Source organism: Brassica napus, chromosome A7 (assembly GCF_020379485.1).
Source record: "Brassica napus cultivar Da-Ae chromosome A7, Da-Ae, whole genome shotgun sequence".
In the NCBI taxonomy this organism is placed as follows: Eukaryota; Viridiplantae; Streptophyta; class Magnoliopsida; order Brassicales; family Brassicaceae; genus Brassica; species Brassica napus.
In genome coordinates, this window is record NC_063440.1 from 1,035,702 (window position 1) to 1,053,964 (window position 18,263).

At 31.4% G+C, this 18,263-nt stretch overlaps 2 protein-coding genes across 2 annotated transcripts; both read left to right on the plus strand.

Moving 5' to 3' along the window:
- Positions 1 to 271: 271 nt before the first annotated feature.
- Positions 272 to 4,459, plus strand: LOC106357606 (U-box domain-containing protein 34). The gene is made up of 10 exons (XM_013797280.3): positions 272 to 883; positions 1,181 to 1,308; positions 1,390 to 1,511; positions 1,593 to 1,714; positions 1,817 to 1,930; positions 2,170 to 2,438; positions 2,523 to 2,624; positions 2,709 to 3,137; positions 3,222 to 3,971; positions 4,060 to 4,459. Exons 1-10 carry the CDS (start codon positions 646 to 648, stop codon positions 4,270 to 4,272), a joined length of 2,487 nt encoding a protein of 828 aa, XP_013652734.2. The 5' UTR covers positions 272 to 645; the 3' UTR covers positions 4,273 to 4,459.
- Positions 4,460 to 12,663: 8,204 nt separating this feature from the next.
- Positions 12,664 to 16,248, plus strand: LOC106357607 (serine/threonine-protein kinase tricornered). Its single transcript, XM_013797282.3, has 13 exons — positions 12,664 to 13,191; positions 13,298 to 13,472; positions 13,560 to 13,643; positions 13,737 to 13,978; positions 14,046 to 14,289; positions 14,396 to 14,475; positions 14,631 to 14,715; positions 14,923 to 15,060; positions 15,148 to 15,261; positions 15,352 to 15,399; positions 15,474 to 15,558; positions 15,646 to 15,696; positions 15,785 to 16,248. Exons 1-13 carry the CDS (start codon positions 13,007 to 13,009, stop codon positions 15,838 to 15,840), a joined length of 1,587 nt encoding a protein of 528 aa, XP_013652736.2. The 5' UTR covers positions 12,664 to 13,006; the 3' UTR covers positions 15,841 to 16,248.
- The last annotated feature ends 2,015 nt before the right edge of the window (positions 16,249 to 18,263 follow it).

Genomic DNA, 18,263 nt, shown 5'->3' on the forward strand with positions numbered 1-18,263 from the left:
TCCTAATTTTAACAGTGGGATTGTTCCTAGACTAATTAATGTCCAAAATAAATAACCATAATTGGTATTTTGACATTTTACATTAGTAGCATTGAAATTAAAATTAATAACAATAAAGAATTTGGTAGTCTTAAGACTAGTTGAAGCTGCAATTGGATCAGAAAAAAAAAAGAAGAAAAATGTGAAATCGTTTATGCAAATAGATAAAATGTTGTTTCATCCGGGAATAAAAGTCTCATCTAAAGAGATAAGAAATATTCGATCTCTGATTCTTTTTCAGTCATATTTTCTGTTTTCTCAAACAATTATTTAGAAGTTTTCAAAAGCTACAAGAAATTGAAAATATAATAATTTCAAGCCAAAATATACAAAATTTACGGCTACGTCCCAACCAGTGGGGTACTACAACTATTCCAGATAGACAGCTAAGCCAATCATCATACATATGTTTTTTTTAATTATTACCACTTGGTCATAAGCTATCCATCCATATATATACACTGTATACAATATAGTCGTGATCAGAGATACCCATCTCTTCAACAGCATATTCCGAACCCATTTTTGAGAAATAAAAGCGTATCAATCCCAATCTACTTTTACATATTTCGGTTACTTGAGCCATACGTAAGTAAATTGATATAGATGGTGGAAATGTTGACGCAAAAGGGTCGAGAGATGAGCAGCGGTGGTGGTGGTGGTCCAAAGGCAGATGAGGGTGAGTTGTATGTGGCGGTGGCCGTGAAGGGTATCATCGGAGATAAGTTGGGAGGAGCAGGAAGCCGCCGCGCAGTACGGTGGGCCGTCGATAACCTTTTACCTAAGGCTGATCGGTTTGTGATGATCCATGTCATCCCACCCATTAGTACTATCCCTACCCCTAGTAAGTCTCTCATTCAAACATTTCACATGTTTCTTTGCTTTGTTTCTTTTCATTTTCCCAGATGAATTTAGTAAAATGCAAAAATATTTATAAGTTCTTTAAAAAACCATTTAACAAGAGATTTGTTTTGTAACATTCATGATTTGGTAACATGGAAATTGAGTCATATTCCTATTAATATACTCTCGTCAATCAAACTTTGATATTTGATTAATGTAATTTTGATCTTGGATCGACTAGTAATTTTGCGATACCTTTTCTGGAGATTAATGTTTATGCTAATGGCGTTTGCTGCAGACGGAGAGAGATTGCCCCTGGAGGAAGTGGAGGAGAGATTGGTGGAAATGTATGTGAGAGACGTGAAACAAGAATTTGAAACAGTCTTCGTTCCCTTCTTGAAAATGTGCAAGAGTAATCGTACCAAGGTTGGTTCATTTTTAAATCTATAAACCTATACAAGTTTTAGGGTCATACTGTAAAAAATCCCTGAAATATTTAACCTTCAGTGTCAGGTAGAGACTCTCTTGATAGAGTATGATGATCCTGCAAAAGCGCTTCTACGATTCATATACAAATCAGGAGTTAACAGTTTGGTTATGGGATCATTTAATTCAAACATATTCACACGGTATGTAAAATAGCTCTGTTTGGTTTAGTTTTCCTTATAACACGGTTATTTACACTAACCGGCTGGATTATTATGGTTTAGGAGAGCAAAAAGTCCAGGAGTGCCATTGACTGTCTTAACATACGCTCCCGAAACATGTGAAGTATACATTGTATGCAGAGACAGAATCACTACAAAATCTATGGATCCACTAATCAATGCAGGTATAAAATAAACAAAAAGATTATCTAATTTATGCATTATGCTGTGCATTTTTGTTGCTAGATCACTTCTCTTTAACCGTGTTTAACCGTCTAATTATTCAGCGCCGTGCACAAGTCCAAAAGCAGCTGCGACCGCCCGGCGTTTCCTGAAAGACGGGGCGGCTAGCTTCCACACTGTACAGACTCAAACTTCATCTGTTCCTGGAGAATCAATAGGTAATTTAAAAAAAATAAAATATCCATACTATGGTGTGGCTAAATGCATATTCAAAATTTTCAAATAAACTACAGGATAAAATTTATGTTTCTAACTTGTATATATACAACAAACAGATGCACCAATCATTAAGAGATTCATATTAAATATACAAAATGATAATGCATACTTGTATTATGTATACTCTATGATCTCTATGCAGGCTATAATTTTTCTTTTTTTTCTTATGTTACTGAAGAGGTAGGCACAAGGAGGTCAGCATCGGCTAAAGAGTTGAGATTGGAGGCATTAAGCCTCGCTATTAGGGAACCGGAAACACCTCAAAGTAGCAAGGCTTCTAGTGCAACAGTTCAAGATGTTATAAGGCGCCGTGGAGGATCAGATATTCCACAGCTAAATTACTCAGATTTTGATGAAACATCGGAACAAAAGTCAAGTATTGAGAACATTGTCAAGGAACAAAGAGACTCTAGTCCGCCACCCGCAACATCTAGAAAATCCAAGAAGGTACTTAACATCATCTTTTGGTTCAATGATGAGACTATTAAGAAGGAAGAAAGAGTTTTGAAGACTTGGTGTTTGTTTTGACAGGTTGAGATTGAAGCAGAGGTAGAGCGTTTGAAAAAAGAGTTACAAAATACAGTTGTTAAATATAAACAAGCTTGTGAAGAGCTTTTCTCCACACAAAACAAGGTACATTCACACTAAGCGACCTCTGGTGAATTATTTTGGTTTCTTGTCCTTCAAGTAAAGTGATTCTGTTGGGTTTTCTGCTAGGTTCAAGTAATGTCGTCTGAATGTTCCAAGGACGCTAGAAGAGTGAACAATGCTGTGGAGAAAGAAGTGCTGCACAGAAAAACCGCGGCGCTGGAGAAAGAGCGGCACATGAAAGCGATTAAAGAGGTAGAAGCAGCGAAAGCGTTACTTGCGAGAGAGTACTGTCAGCGACAAATCGCGGAGGTTAATGCTTTAAAGAATTACTTGGAGAAGAAGAAAGTGATTGACCAGCTTTTAGGGACGGATCAACGGTACAGGAAGTACACAATCGAAGAGATTTTTATAGCCACCGAAGGATTCTCGCCGGAGAAAGTGATCGGAGAAGGAGGATACGGTAAAGTTTACCGGTGTAGCCTTGATAGTACTCCAGCGGCTGTTAAAGTTGTCCGGCTAGATACGCCGGAGAAGAAACAAGAGTTCTTGAAAGAGGTGGGCTTGTGACTTAACATTTAAAGTACAGTTTCTATGGTTTGATCCGGTTTAATTTTTCGGTTTGGTATTATTACTATATAGGTTGAGGTTCTGAGCCAGCTCCGACACCCACACGTGGTTCTTCTCCTAGGAGCTTGTCCGGAGAATGGTTGTCTGGTTTACGAGTATTTGGAAAATGGAAGCCTCGAGGAATACATATTTCACCAGAAAAATAAACCGCCTTTGCCTTGGTTTATCCGGTTTAGGGTTATTTTCGAGGTAGCTTGCGGTTTAGCCTTCTTACACAGTTCTAAACCGGAACCGATTGTTCACCGTGATCTAAAACCGGGAAACATCTTGTTGAACCGGAACTACGTGAGCAAAATCGCAGACGTCGGTTTAGCCAAGCTGGTTACGGATGTTGCACCTGATAATGTAACAATGTACCGGCACTCGGTTCTTGCTGGTACATTGCATTACATTGACCCGGAGTACCATCGTACCGGAACGATTAGACTCAAGTCGGATCTTTATGCGTTCGGGATAATCATTCTTCAACTGTTGACGGCTCGTCAGCCAAACGGGCTTGTACATGCCGTCGAAAATGCGGTTAATAAAGGAACACTAACCGAAATGCTAGACAAATCGGTTACAGATTGGCCTTTGGCAGAAACCGAGGAGTTGGCACGGATTGGTTTAAAATGTGCGGAGTTTCGGTGCCGAGATAGACCGGATCTTAAAGAAGAGGTTATACCGGTTTTGAAACGACTTGTAGAGACTGCAAATTCAAAGATAAAGAAAGAACGAAGCAATTTACGTGCACCAAGTCATTACTTTTGTCCCATCTTACGAGTGAGTACAAGCTTACCCGGTTCTGTACATGATTTTTAGTAACCAAAAGTCCAAACCGGTTTTGATTTTTAATTTGTTTTGTAAACAGGAGATAATGGAGGAGCCAGAGATTGCAGCTGATGGATTCACGTATGAGAAGAAAGCGATCTTAGCGTGGCTTGAGAAACACAACATTTCACCAGTAACACGACAAAAGCTCGACCACTTCAAGCTCACACCAAACAATACACTCCGGTCTGCTATTCACGATTGGAAATCAAGAGTCCGGTTTTCTAATGCCGTTGTTAATATAACAGGTTGATTTCTCACTCTGGAAATTTTCAAAAGAAAATATTGGAGTTGTAATGTTTTTATACTATATGCGTGTACATATATGGGTTGTAGGTTTTATGTGGTTGTGGTGGAACATAAAGAAAGAAAGAGTTATGTGATTTGGTTTATGTTTTGTAAACCTACAAGAATGAAAAATACATTATAGGTTTGTTGCATATTTCTTGGTAACATGAGGCATGTATGATGTTTTCATATTGTAGAGCTTCAACTTAATCAGGACCAATCTGAGATTTATAAGATTTACACTAATTATAGTTTTAATCAATGTTTTTAAAACCGGACCGGATACCGACTCGGTAAAGCTACTGGTTAAGTGGTCAGAGTGCAAACACTTCTATCTCACAGTCGGCTTCACTTTAAACTTTTATCGGGAAAACTCTAGAATTTTAGGAATCTAGACACACGAAGGATAAGATAAAAGAGGATATTTAAGTTCTAATTAATAAAATAAAGAAAAGAAAAGAAAAGAAAAGCTAATTAAAAAGAAAGCTAAAGAACAAAAATTTACCTTAGGGTTTCGACTTTCTCGAGCTACTATAGTTAAGGTTCTAATCATGAGAAATGGCTAAGGCGGTGTCTGCTATTTATAGGGGTGGAGAATGATCTCAGGAGAAAGTATAGGTCGTGGGTTATAAGCATGAGCTGTCCTGGCTTCCCCATGCAATCAATTGGAGAGAGATTGGTGTGCAGCCACAACTCTGGTTGACGAATCTCATCTTTTAGAAGGATACCAAAGAGTTCAAATTTTCGATTCAGAGATTACGGATGATCGCTGAAATGCAGATGACAAACTGTACTCAAGTAAATATGCAGAAAATAGCTGAATACTGATTCATCTATTCTCCCAGCATTTCTTCTTGGAATCGCTCTGAAGTGCATAGAATTTGATTAAGTGATTACGAAGTGGGATAGTCGGGGATGACAAAAAGGTTTGGGCTTAATTAGGCTGTTTAAAGATGTTAAGAAACTCCAAAATGAAAGACCAAATTCGACGATGACATGGCACAAAAATGATTTATGATAAGCTGATTTTTGTAGCTTATGTGGATAGGTTAAACGTAGCTCATATCCCCCTTTTAGTATTAGTAGATACTCAGTTTGGGTTTTCGAATTCAGATACGACATTAAAAGAGGGCAGTAAATGCCTAAATTAGCAAAAAGATTTCAAGTTCTGAACTATCATTTGCAAAATTCTTCAAATATTGTACCAACAATAAATCTAGAGACGTAGGATCATCTCAAAAACCCCATCAAGTAGTAATCTCTTTGTTGAGCTTTGCAAGCTCCTGTCTCACCACACCGGCCCTCTGCAAGTTACAACACATGAAATTCATTCAACAGAGTGACTAGGACAAGTAAATGATTATGAACTTAACATTAGCATTATAAATATAACAGTGATTTTGAGCTTTCACATTTTCTGTAGATAGAACAAGCCATTTGAAAACATCTATGTATCTTACGAGTACAAAGAAGAAAGATAATGGATCATTAAACATCAAGGAGAGTGTAATTTTAGTAAAACAGAGAGAGAGATGGAAACTGACCTTGATTTTTACCTCTATAATGCAACATATTTTGGTTATTTAATCATTGTGTTCTATATTTGTGATAACAATGTTTTTAAGATTATCATATGATATTTCTCTTATAAAAATGCAATCCAAAATCATCCATCAAATATTATTTACCATAAATTTATGTCTGACCTAGTGACCTCTACATAAAATCCAGAATTTATAAAAAAATATTATTATTCTTTCTAAAACATAGTTTTCAAATTTTCAAATTAATTTTATTATGTTCTTGTGCACCAATCAGTGTGATACTGAATTAGAAATTTGAAATAGATAAATGGTATAAAAATTATACATGTACTAGTTATTGATTTATCTTATATATTAAAATAGAAGTCATGACTTCTTTAATGTGTGATTTTTTAATTTAGACCATCACTTAGAAATCTTACTAAATGTATTTTATTAAGACTAATAAACATAAAATCTTTAAAATACTTTAATCATAATATTTTTTGACATCTTTTCATTTTAATAGTATAGAGATATTTATTTTAAAATTCTAACAAACCTGTTTTAAAAGATTTTTACAAGATCTTCATTTTCGAAATTATATTTAAATATTTCCACTAATTTCGAAACTTGTTTGAAATATTATTACACATTAATATATTCAGTTATCATTTATAAAATGAAAAATAAAAAAATGTATAATATTTTATTTATTATATAATCATAATTAATCATTTTAAAAGAAATTTTTTTTTGTCATCAATAAATTTATAAATTTAATACAATTTTATTATATTTAGCTCTATAATAATTTCTTATTAAAAAAATTATTATATTGAGCTAAATATAATAAAATTGTATTAAATTTATAAATTTTATTTTCGTAAGTATAAAATACTTATGTTCAAAAATAAAATCTAATACGTTGGTAAGATGAGTTAACATTAACAAACTATATACTACATGTATAAAAATTGACATGTATTTCTTTAAAGCTAATAATATAAAATCTTTGTAACTATTTTAATCATATATTTTCATTTTAAATATAATATATATTATATTTTAAAAATTCTAATAAATCTGTGTAAAAATATTTTAACAATAACTTAATGTATTTTAAGTTATCGTTTATAAAATAAAAAATAAATAAATTATATCCTATTTTATCTACTTTATAGTCATGATCGGGTTAAAATACAATTATTATACTTAAATAAATATGATAAAAGTATATTCAACTTATAAATTTATAAATTTTATTTTCATAAATATAAACTATTTATTTTTAAAATATAATATGATGATAGAACGGCTTAAAATTAGCAAACTATATAATACATGTCTAAAAATTTTAAAAAATTTTGACATCAAACTACCGACTCATACTGACTCTGTGAACCACTCCGAAAGATCTTGATCCATGTGAACGACAAACGACGGTTGCTTCCTGACACTGTGTGCTAGGCTATCCGCTTTTGAATTTTGCATCCTTGGTACATAGATAATCTCTGATCGTGTGAAACCTTCTTTCACGGTCTTAATATATTCCAAATAATTTGCAAATGCTGGCCATTTTTCTGGTTCTGAAATCATTTTCACCAACTGAGAACAATCGTTGCAAACGCAACCTGAAATTAGCGTAAGTTTTTCATGCATGTCATTGCCCAGCGTAGTGCTTTTATCTTTGCATGTAGAGGAGATAGACAAGCCCGGATATTCCTTGCTCCCAACAGCCCATCAAAACCTTCTTAAGTACTCAGCCAACCTTGCCCGGAGAAAATCTCATTCTCTTTCTAGGAACCATCTGTAAAACACCATCTCTCCGGAATTGATGGGAGAGTCATAACCTCGACTTGGATACTATCCTATTTCCGATCAATACATGTGCATCAGCCCAAAGTATTGACTCAGTTTTTGCCAATTTGAGCGTGTCCCTAGGGTCCATGCCCAGGTCTAAAAATTAATATATGTTAGACTTTTGTATATACAATAATATATTATCTAAAATGAATATGTATAAAAAATATTAGTAAAAAGAAACCCGACTTTGAAAAATGGGTCAGAATTTAGAATAAATTAAATACAAAATAATTTTCAAATATGTTTTCTCATGAATACATTAATTTTCTTAATAACTAAATGCAAATACAATAAGATAAATATATAATAAGAACTGACAAATATATACGGTTTTAAACAATTGATTAATTATAATATATACATTATAAAATTATTGTATTTGAAATAATTATATAAAAATTTAAGTATATGATTAACATTAAATTTATATACCACTTATGTTCTAAAATAATAATTTATGTATAGACAAATGAAAACAAACACCCGCACGGTTGTGCGGATCTAAATCTACTACTTTATTAAAACAAATAAAAAATAAATACTATCCAATAAAATTTATCCAAATTCTCTGAAATTTCATCTATGATTGATCCATAAAAAGAGTTCACTTAATGGATCTCTATTATATACATATAATTAGATGGTTCTCTTCGGTTATCCAATTATCCAACTACCCAATTCATCAGGAGAAGTCTTCTAAGTTAGATTTTCAAGAATGTTAACTAACTTCAAGGTATGTTTTTAACTTTCAAAAGTGTTAAGTAACTTCAAGAATATCAAGTCATGTGGTTTAATGTGTCATTTTTAGATCATAAGATATAATTTTTAACTTTCATGAGATTTAAAATTTTAACTTTCACTAAAACTTCGAGTCTGATCTTTTGTGAATTTGACTAAGTTTTCTTATGAAGTCTTATCTCTTAGTTTTAGTAAATTTAACTAAGTTTTTGTGTTTTGTTATGAGTGAGTAGAATGGTTAAATTTTTTTTTTTGGTATATTGTATTAATAATTTCAATAATGTCAAGTAGTTTTGGCAAAACATGAACATATTTACCAAGTTCTTTTGATTAACATCTCTTCAAGTTTACAAAAGAATTCACAACAAAAATAGTATACATACAAATCATAAAACATACCATAAAAAAAACTATTACACATGGAGCTAGATATCATTCCTCAACATAGATAAGTTTGGATTCAGCTTGACATCATTTCTTTGTAACCACTTTGGGCATAAGACTTCGGAAGTCTTCTAGCATAAAATATATTAGAAGTCTTTCCAAGAGTCTTCCGAGAGTTTCTGAGAGTCTTCCAAGAGTCTTCTGAGAAGACTTCCAAAGTCTGACTCATATCTTAAAAATCAGCATATCCAAAAGGTTTCAAACACACATAAAGCTTCATAAATAATTTTTTATGCTTAAATAATAAGCAAAACAATCACATTAGGTTGAATCTATAACTTTTTAGAATCTAATATATAAACCACACAAAATACATATCCAAAATTTGTACCACTTCGGGTAGAAAATTTCGTAAGACTTCGTGGGATGTCTTTTAGCATAAAATACATTATTTAAAAGCATTCAAATGGAAAAAAAAAGTATTTTTGAAACTTTCTATGTTTTGAAGCCATTTGAATGCTTTTGAATATACTAAATTTCATATTTGAATCAGACTTTAGAAGACTTCTCAAAAGACTCTTGGTAGACTCTCAGAGGACTTCTTGGGAAGTCACCGAAGAGAAAACTTATTGAGAATTTTTCTAGACCGTAAAATCAAATACATGTGAAGACTTCTAGAAGACTTCGTTCTTCTCGAAATCTTCTTGAGAACACTTCTGGGTCTTCCAAACCATAAATTAATCAAATAACTAACTAAATAGCAAATAACAATTCATTAAAATCATAATCAACTTATAAAGTGTTTAATATACACAAAACTAAACATATGTATGTCAAAAAAAAATTAACTTTAAAATTCCAAAATCTAACCCTAATACAAACAATACTATAACATATGTTATTAAACCCTAAACCAAAGACTTTTCGGAGTCTTCCAGACCCTATAATCAAATAACTAAGCAAAAAAAAAAAACACTTCTTTAAATTTCAAAGAAACTTGTGGAAGCACCGTAGCCTATTCGTTAAGGTTTAAAGACTTCTACGCCCAGGTCTGGGGTTCGAACCCCAGACTATGCAATTTCTTGCAGATTACAGGAAATCCAAGTTTCAAGTCCTGGAGAAGAGCGATTTATTAATGCAGACTACAAAAAGAAAGATTTACAAGGAAATTTCAACATGGTGCAAGTAAATCTGGTCATGAATGGATCTTCATAGGACGGCTCAGATGATGCAGTTAGGCGTAGATCTTCATAAGGCAGGTAGTATTGTCGGTTATCGATTTGTCTATGTAATCTTTCTCATAAACGTTATGTCATAATAAATCAGCGTTAAAAAAAAATTAAAAGAAACTTAGAAAATGTTTAAAACAAGTTGATAGTCATTAAACACATATAAGTCAAACTAAAAACAGTTAAAAATATAAGATTTCAAAATTTAACCCAAAAATACCAACAATACTATAATATACGTTACGAAACCCTAAACCAAAGGCTATCATGACTCAATCTACATTCACTCATCTATGTTAAAAATAATTCAAATTTAGTAAAACTAAATTTCCATCATTTAGAAATGTTTATTAATACATGATTTTGATTTTTTATCTTTCAAAATATTTTTCATAAAATTTTTTAACTACTTTTAAGATCTAATACATGAGAAGACTTCCTCTAGAAGACTTCTGGAAGACTTTGATTTAGGCGGGAAACCTAAAATTTTCTAAAATTTAGATGGGAACACTAAATTCTACTAAAATTTAGGTGAGATATGTTAGAAGACTTCTTGGGAAGTCTTCTGTGAGTCTTCCAGACCCTATAATCAAATAGCTAAGCAAAAATACTTTATTAAACTTTTAAGATATTTAGAAAGTGTTTAAATCAAGTTATTAGATAGTCACTAAAGACATACATGTCAAATTAAAAAAAAAAAAAGATTTCAAAATCTAACCGTAAAATTACTAACAATACTATAAGATATGTTACCAAACCCTAAACCAATGACTATCATGAGTTAATCTACATTCACTCATCTACGTTGAAAATAATTCAATTTTAGTAAAGCTAAATTTACATCATTTAGAAATGTTTATTATTACATGATTTCAATTTTTTTCCCTTCAAAATATTTTTAATAAAAAATTTAAATTATTTTAAAGATATATTGAACGAAAAGACTTACAAAGAACAAAGAAATTTTTTCATGTGGAAGGTTATAATGGTAAAACTCAATACATGTTTTTTGTTTGGTCATAAGGAGGTTGTTGTAATTTCACTAGCTTTTTGGGTTACTTTTGCATTTGACTGAATTTAAAGTACACTGTTGTATTCAAAATCAAGTTTTGAGTTATTTTGACAATTTCATCAATATATAATTGAAAGGATTAAAATAACAGAATCCCCTAGACACTATTTGAGAAGTGATTTGATGCATGTTCTTTCTATGTTAAAAATAATTCAAATTTAGTAAAACTAAATTTTCATCATTTAGAAATGTTTATTAATACATGATTTCGATTTTTTCTCTTTCAAAATATTTTTCATAAAATTTATTAACTACTTTTAAGATCTAATACATGAGAAGACTTCGTCTAGAAGACTTCGTCTAGAAGACTTCTGGAAGACTTTGATTTAGGCGGGAAACCTAAAATTTTCTAAAATTTATATGGGAACACTAAATTCTACTAAAATTTAGGTGGGATATGTTAGAAGACTTTTTGGGAAGTCTTCTGTGAGTCTTCCAGATCCTATAATCAAATAACTAAGCAAAAATACTTTATTAAACTTTTAAGATATTTAGAAAGTGTTTAAATCAAGTTTTGAGTTATTTTTGACAATTTCATCAATATATAATTGAAAGGATTAAAATAACAAAATTTCCTATACACTATTTGAGAAGTGATTTGATGCATGTTCTTTCTACAACCACACTTTCACAGAAACTGTGACATGACTACTAAAATTGATGACATGTAATATGCTAAATATGACATGGACAATTACATGTAGTATTGATTAATATTTTTGGTAAATGTTTTAGAATATGGTAGTAGCTAATACATTACATTTAATGTTGATTTATATTCTTGGTAAACTTTTTAAAATATATAGTAATAACTCATATATCATCATTAAAATAAATTTATTCAAATATTACATTACAAACTTTAAAATATTATTTAATTCTATATTTTATAACCATACAATTTTTACTAATAAAATTTTCAAAAATTTCTACAATTTTATAAAAAAAAATTTATAAATTTTTAGTCATAATATCATTATTTTCTTTTATATATCTACAAATTTTATAAATACTGTTTAGTTTTAATATTTGATAATTATAAAAAAATTTATATCAAATTTAATTAATATTATACAAACTGATTTAATATATTTAACCAAAAGAAATAGATAAAAATCTATCTAACATTAAAATGTGTATATATTTTAATATAATTTAAAATAAAAAATATTTTCTCTTAATTTTATTTTTAATTAAATCAAATTTATATTAAAATATTGGTAAAAAATTTATAAAACCTATAATATTAGTAAAATTTTATTGCTGTACATGGTATAGAAAAACACCTAGTTTATAATATATTTGAACAGTGAAACTTAAAATATAAAGTTAATTTGAAGTATGGAAACTCCTAATACAATGGACTAGCGTTAAGAAAAATAAAGTGAATACTTTTTTCCTTACTGTATATTACAGCTTTTTAACTAACAACTTTTTATGCATTTTATGGAAATGTGATAAGCATAAATCTTTTTTTTTTTTGAAAAGGAACATAAATCCAAGGTAAGAGGAAAAAAAAAGAAGCAAAAATAGATTTCCAAGTTTCCAAGTTTGTCAGAAAATAAAAATACATTTCATCATCCACTATTAGTTATCTACGTGTCAGGTCATGATTTGTGGAATGCTTTTAAAATATAGCTTACTATATTTTTCTTGAATAGCAAAAATAGAAAAAACCAATAGAATTCGAGGTAATTCACTGTTTCCAAATTTTCTGAAATCCAAACTTGTACATTCTGTGTTTTGATCGATGGACAAGAGAGACCTTTTTTCACAGATGATTGCAGGAGAAATGATAAAGTGTCTCTGTATTTAGAGAGAGAGAGAGAGAGAGAGAGGGAGGGAAAGGAATTGTTTTATTTTTGTGTTCTTGGGAGAGAAGAAAAGATGGAGAGTTTCAGTGAAACGGATCACGAGGAGGTGGCGGCGAAGATGACGTCGGAGGTTGGGGAGGGTTTTGAGGATGAAGGGTTGGTTTCGAACTCGACATTGGAGAAAGTTGCTGCAGCGAAGAAGTATATCGAGGACCATTACAACAAACGCATGAGACACATCCAGCAACGTAAAGAAAGGTGGAACCTTGTTTTTCGCACACCATCTGTTCGTTTATATTCCTAAGAGAACAACAATGTGTTGTTTTAAGAGCTGTATGAACGTTTGCTTCGTTTTGATTTGCAGGCGTTTGGTGCTAGAACAAAAGATAGCATCTTTAGATGTATCAGAGAAAGAACAACTCGAGTTGCTTGAGGATTTGCAGAGGAAAGAGACTGAGTATACTAGGTTGATGAGGAACAGGCTCTGCGTTGATGATTTTGATCTTCTCAGTATTATTGGTAGAGGAGCTTTCGGCGAGGTTAGTCTCTTTGAACACTTGTAGTTGTAGCATTAGACCCACTTTAATTGTTTTTTTTTTTTTTGGTAAATGTGGGATCTTTCTTAGGTAAGGCTATGCCGTGAGAAAAAGACTGGCAACATTTACGCCATGAAGAAGCTGAAGAAGTCTGAAATGCTTAGTAGGGGGCAAGTGAGTCTTACGAATCATCTCATTTTACTCTCTTTGCTTTTATATATAAGCATACAAGTCTAAGATACCCTTTTGGTTGATCCTTCTAAATAGGTTGAGCATGTTAGATCTGAGAGGAACTTGCTAGCAGAAGTTGCTAGTGACTGTATTGTGAAGCTTTACTATTCGTTCCAAGATCCAGAATACTTGTACCTTATCATGGAGTATTTGTCCGGTGGTGATGTGATGACTTTGCTTATGAGGGAAGAGACTTTGACTGAGACCGTCGCTCGGTTTTACATTGCACAAAGTATTTTGGCTATTGAGTCTATACATAAGCATAATTATGTTCACAGGTTGGTCTAACTTTTCTTTTTCCGGTCTCATTTAGATGAATGCAGCGTTAAACTGGATCTTTTGTAGGGATATAAAACCAGACAATCTTCTGTTGGACAAGCATGGTCATATGAAGCTGTCAGATTTTGGTCTTTGTAAGCCTCTCGATTGTAGAAACATTTCGGCCATGAACGTAAATGAGCCTTTGAATGATGAGAATACAAATGAATCAATCGATGATGATGAGAACTGCTCAATAGGACGCCGTGGAAGGCGTTGGAAGAGCCCATTGGAACAGCTGCAGCATTGGCAGATAAACAGAAGAAAACTGGTATAGAACCAAACTCTGTTTATGATAGTAGTCTTTTACTCGTATCACATCTGGGGAGTGCCTTAAACTGCTTCTTTGGATTTTGCCTGCTCTTGTTTTGAAACAGGCATATTCAACTGTTGGTACCCCTGATTATATTGCGCCTGAAGTGTTGCTGAAGAAGGGATATGGTGTAGAGTGTGACTGGTGGGTCACTGAGAATATCTTTTAGATTATTCTCCGTAGAACTGTGCCTCTTATTATCTGTTCTTTCTGTTTCATAACTTAAGGAGCATCTACTAGTTGATCTGACATGTTTCTAGTTCCTTTCATCGACCCGTACACATTTCATTTAATTGCAGGTGGTCTTTGGGAGCCATTATGTATGAGATGCTCGTTGGTTATCCCCCATTTTACTCAGATGACCCCGTGACAACATGTAGAAAGGTCTCTTTGCTACTATATTACAGTAATTTTCACTTTTTTCTTTAAGAAGGATCCCATTGATGCTGAGATAGTTATAAATGGAGGACGTGTTGAACATTTCCAAGTTGCTTTGCTGTATTACTGTCAGGATCTTCGCACAATTTATTTATCTTAAATACATTGACATTTCTGTGCATTTTCCCAATGTTTTGCATAATGTGCTTTTAGATCGTGAGCTGGAGAACTCAACTTGTATTCCCAGATGATGCAAGGTTGACACCTGAGGCACGAGATCTCATTTGCAGCTTGCTTTGCGATTCTGATCATAGGCTTGGTTCTCATGGAGCCGGAGCTGAGCAAATCAAAGTATGTAAATATATTTTAAACAAACATTGTTTGTTCTTCTCTTCTCTGTCACATCCATATCTTGACAAAACAAGACACATCATCTAGGCTCATCCTTGGTTCAAAGATGTGGAATGGGAAAAGCTATATGAGATGGATGCAGCTTTCAAGCCAGTAGTCAATGGAGAGCTTGATACCCAGAATTTCATGAAATTCGATGAGGTAAAAAAAGAACTACCATCTCAGGGATTATCAAGTTCTTATTATCTCTTTTAACTGAGGCATCAATATCATCTTCTGGTTCTTCCTTAGGTGGATTGTCCAAAACCAACAAGAACAGGATCTGGACCTTCATGGAAGGTACCCACAATTCTTAAGGAAAATCGTATCTTCTTACTGCTCTCTACTTACCAGACCTTGTCCTGTGATCGTAGGTGAGCATAACCCCTCAAAATATCAATTTTGTGGGATATACATACAGAAACTTTGACGCTGTCCGTAGCTCTCACCATTCTTTAGGTGCTAACTCTTCTTCTTTGTTTTCTGATTAACACCATTTATCTTGCGCACTGTCGAGCTACGCATCTCATAGTTTCTTGAATGCAGATATTAAAGGAAGCCTTTCGCCACCACGCTCATCAACTGACTCCACCCGAAGTAAGCCTTGTTATTATAGCACTTACATGTTTTCCAAAAATATGCTTTTGACTAAGTTTCCATGCCTTAACTTCATTTTAAATCTCAGGTGACTCTGCCATTGATTACGCACTACTCTCTACCGTTGATGCTTCACAACAATGACTCAATCTAAGTCATCATCTTCTTCTTCTTCTTCTTCTACAAAACATTCCTCTGCAACTTTTGTGTGTTTCTTGATCCATTGAACTTTATTTTCTTTGGCAATGTACAGTCAATAATTGCTTGCAATTGCATAGGAAAGAGAAGATCCTGAGGAATCTTTCTCTTTCAGCAGCTTCTGTTTTGCCTTTTGTTTTTATTTCGTGGCGATTTATTTTATATGCCCAGAAATGGCCGTTCATGTATTTTTCTTGTACGGCCGTTTTCCTTGTGGCAGTTTCTTTCCCGCCATTGTGTTTACTGTTATTGTTAGCAATATCCAAACACCAGTTCGATCATCTTCCTTTCTGTTTCTGTTTGTAAATATTGTTAGCTCTTGCCTCTTGTTAATAAATTTATCAATTCATTTAACAGGATAACATATTTGTTTAAACTTCTATAGAATTAAATTATATTTGCTAAGAATATATATTTTATATTTAAATATATATAAATTTTAATAAGTTTTGAATTTTATTTTATTTAAAATATGTTAAACTCGTAAAAATTTGTTTGTTAATTTACTTAATGAACGGATAAATGTAATTAAAATCATTAATTAACTATCAACAAAAAAGTTCATTTGATTATATTGTTTTAGTTTTATACCAAAATTCAGAAATATAAATAAAAATAGTCATTACTATATTTCGGAAAACTTGACAAAAGGTCTAAAGAAAATTTAATATAATAAGTGATGTAAAAGTTATAAGTTATTATCATATTTAATTTTTTTGCCAAAATTATGAACTTTTTAAAGAAAATTATACATGTTCTAATTAAGTGATGCCATGTCACAATTTTTTAAAACTATATTATTTTTTTTGGTGAGAATGAATACGGTCATGAGAAATAAACAATTAGTGTTTTAAGAAATTTAACTAGATTTTGACCCGCGCTTGGAAAGCGCGGGGTTGTTGAGTTATATTATAATACAAAATTTTATTATATCGAAAAATATAATTTTTAACAGCTATATAATCTACAAATTAGTTTATTTGAGATTTTATATGTACACTTTTACGTAAGTTTCTTTTCGACATGAGAATTATATCCGCATCAAAAAAATAAACTAAACCGACCCAAAATTATAGGTTAGTTCCGGTCGAGAGAAGATAACCTATTGTGTTTTTTTTTTACCCGCAGGTCTTTGTTTGAGTCTGGGTCCTACCCTTGACCTGATCATAAATATGTGTTTATTAGGTATATTTTGATATTTTGAATATGTTTCCGGTATTATGGATATTGTTTTTAAGTTTTTGGTTTACGATTAGAGTTTTGATTTCAGGTAAATTTTTCAAATTAAAAAACAATTAGGTATTTGGATAAAATTTTGGGTATTTTCCAGTTCATTGTGTTAGATTTTGAATAAGATTTTAAATTTTTAGGTATTTAAATTTTTTTGGTATTTGTTTGGAGTTTCAAATACTTTTCGTGTTTCGGATATTTTTCAGATTTTTTATATATTTCGAATTCTTTTAGGATTTTAAATATCCGAACAGATGTGGACCCATTACGTCCATATCAGGTCCAACAACTTTTTGATATAGATTTTTAACGTTATTGTACAAAAACATGGTTGATGAAATATTTTTCTGAGTAAAGGTATCATAAGAAATAATATTAAGATCTGTTAAAAATATTTAAAATATTGTATGTTTAGAATGATTAATGTATTATCAGAAAAATAATAAATAGTTATACATAATTCCAACAACTTTTTTATATTAGATTTTTTAAAACTCTTTTATTTTAATCGTATTAATTCTTTTTAAGTGAAAAGTATATAAAAGTATAATATCTAAACAAATAATTTTCAAAATTTTGAATAATCAATATTGATATCGTGAAGTCGGGTTAGCTTTAATAGAACCAATGAATTTCTTCATTTTTGTGAAGGTAACATGAATATTGAGAAAAATCATTTTTAAATATGAAAATATTATCAAACTATAGACGGTTGAAAGTTTAGTATATGATATGAGATTTTAGTGGGAAAGTTTATATATGATATGATTACTTTATTATAAACGAAAGATGAAGTTAGAATGTACACTTATATGTCTTGTAATTTATCTTGCTTTAAATCATATATTATATGATCAACGTGATAATATAAAACATTAGTTTCAACGTTTTTACGATTAAAAATCAAAATGATAAATATAGTAATAGTAATAGTAGTGATTAGAATTTAGGAGTGAGATTTAAATAAATAAAAGAATTGACTAAGTTATTGTTAGAGAAATATATGGTAACGTTGTTAGTATAAATTTAAGGTAAAACTAAAAAATAATGAGTTAAATGAAATGGTCCAAACAACTTTTATAGTAGATTTTTTAGACTCCTTTCCTTTTAATAGTATTGATTATTTTGTTTGTTTTTCC

Excerpts from the sequence above, each read along its gene's own strand:
- LOC106357606 (XM_013797280.3), top strand. The coding sequence starts at position 646 with ATGGTGGAAATGTTGACGCAAAAGGGTCGAGAGATGAGCAGCGGTGGT. Across the intron at positions 1,512-1,592 it reads AATTCAAACATATTCACACG|GAGAGCAAAAAGTCCAGGAG; the intron begins GTATGTAAAATA and ends ATTATGGTTTAG. Across the intron at positions 3,138-3,221 it reads AACAAGAGTTCTTGAAAGAG|GTTGAGGTTCTGAGCCAGCT; the intron begins GTGGGCTTGTGA and ends ATTACTATATAG.
- LOC106357607 (XM_013797282.3), top strand. The coding sequence starts at position 13,007 with ATGGAGAGTTTCAGTGAAACGGATCACGAGGAGGTGGCGGCGAAGATG. Across the intron at positions 15,400-15,473 it reads GATCTGGACCTTCATGGAAG|GTGAGCATAACCCCTCAAAA; the intron begins GTACCCACAATT and ends CTGTGATCGTAG. Across the intron at positions 15,697-15,784 it reads ATCAACTGACTCCACCCGAA|GTGACTCTGCCATTGATTAC; the intron begins GTAAGCCTTGTT and ends TTTAAATCTCAG.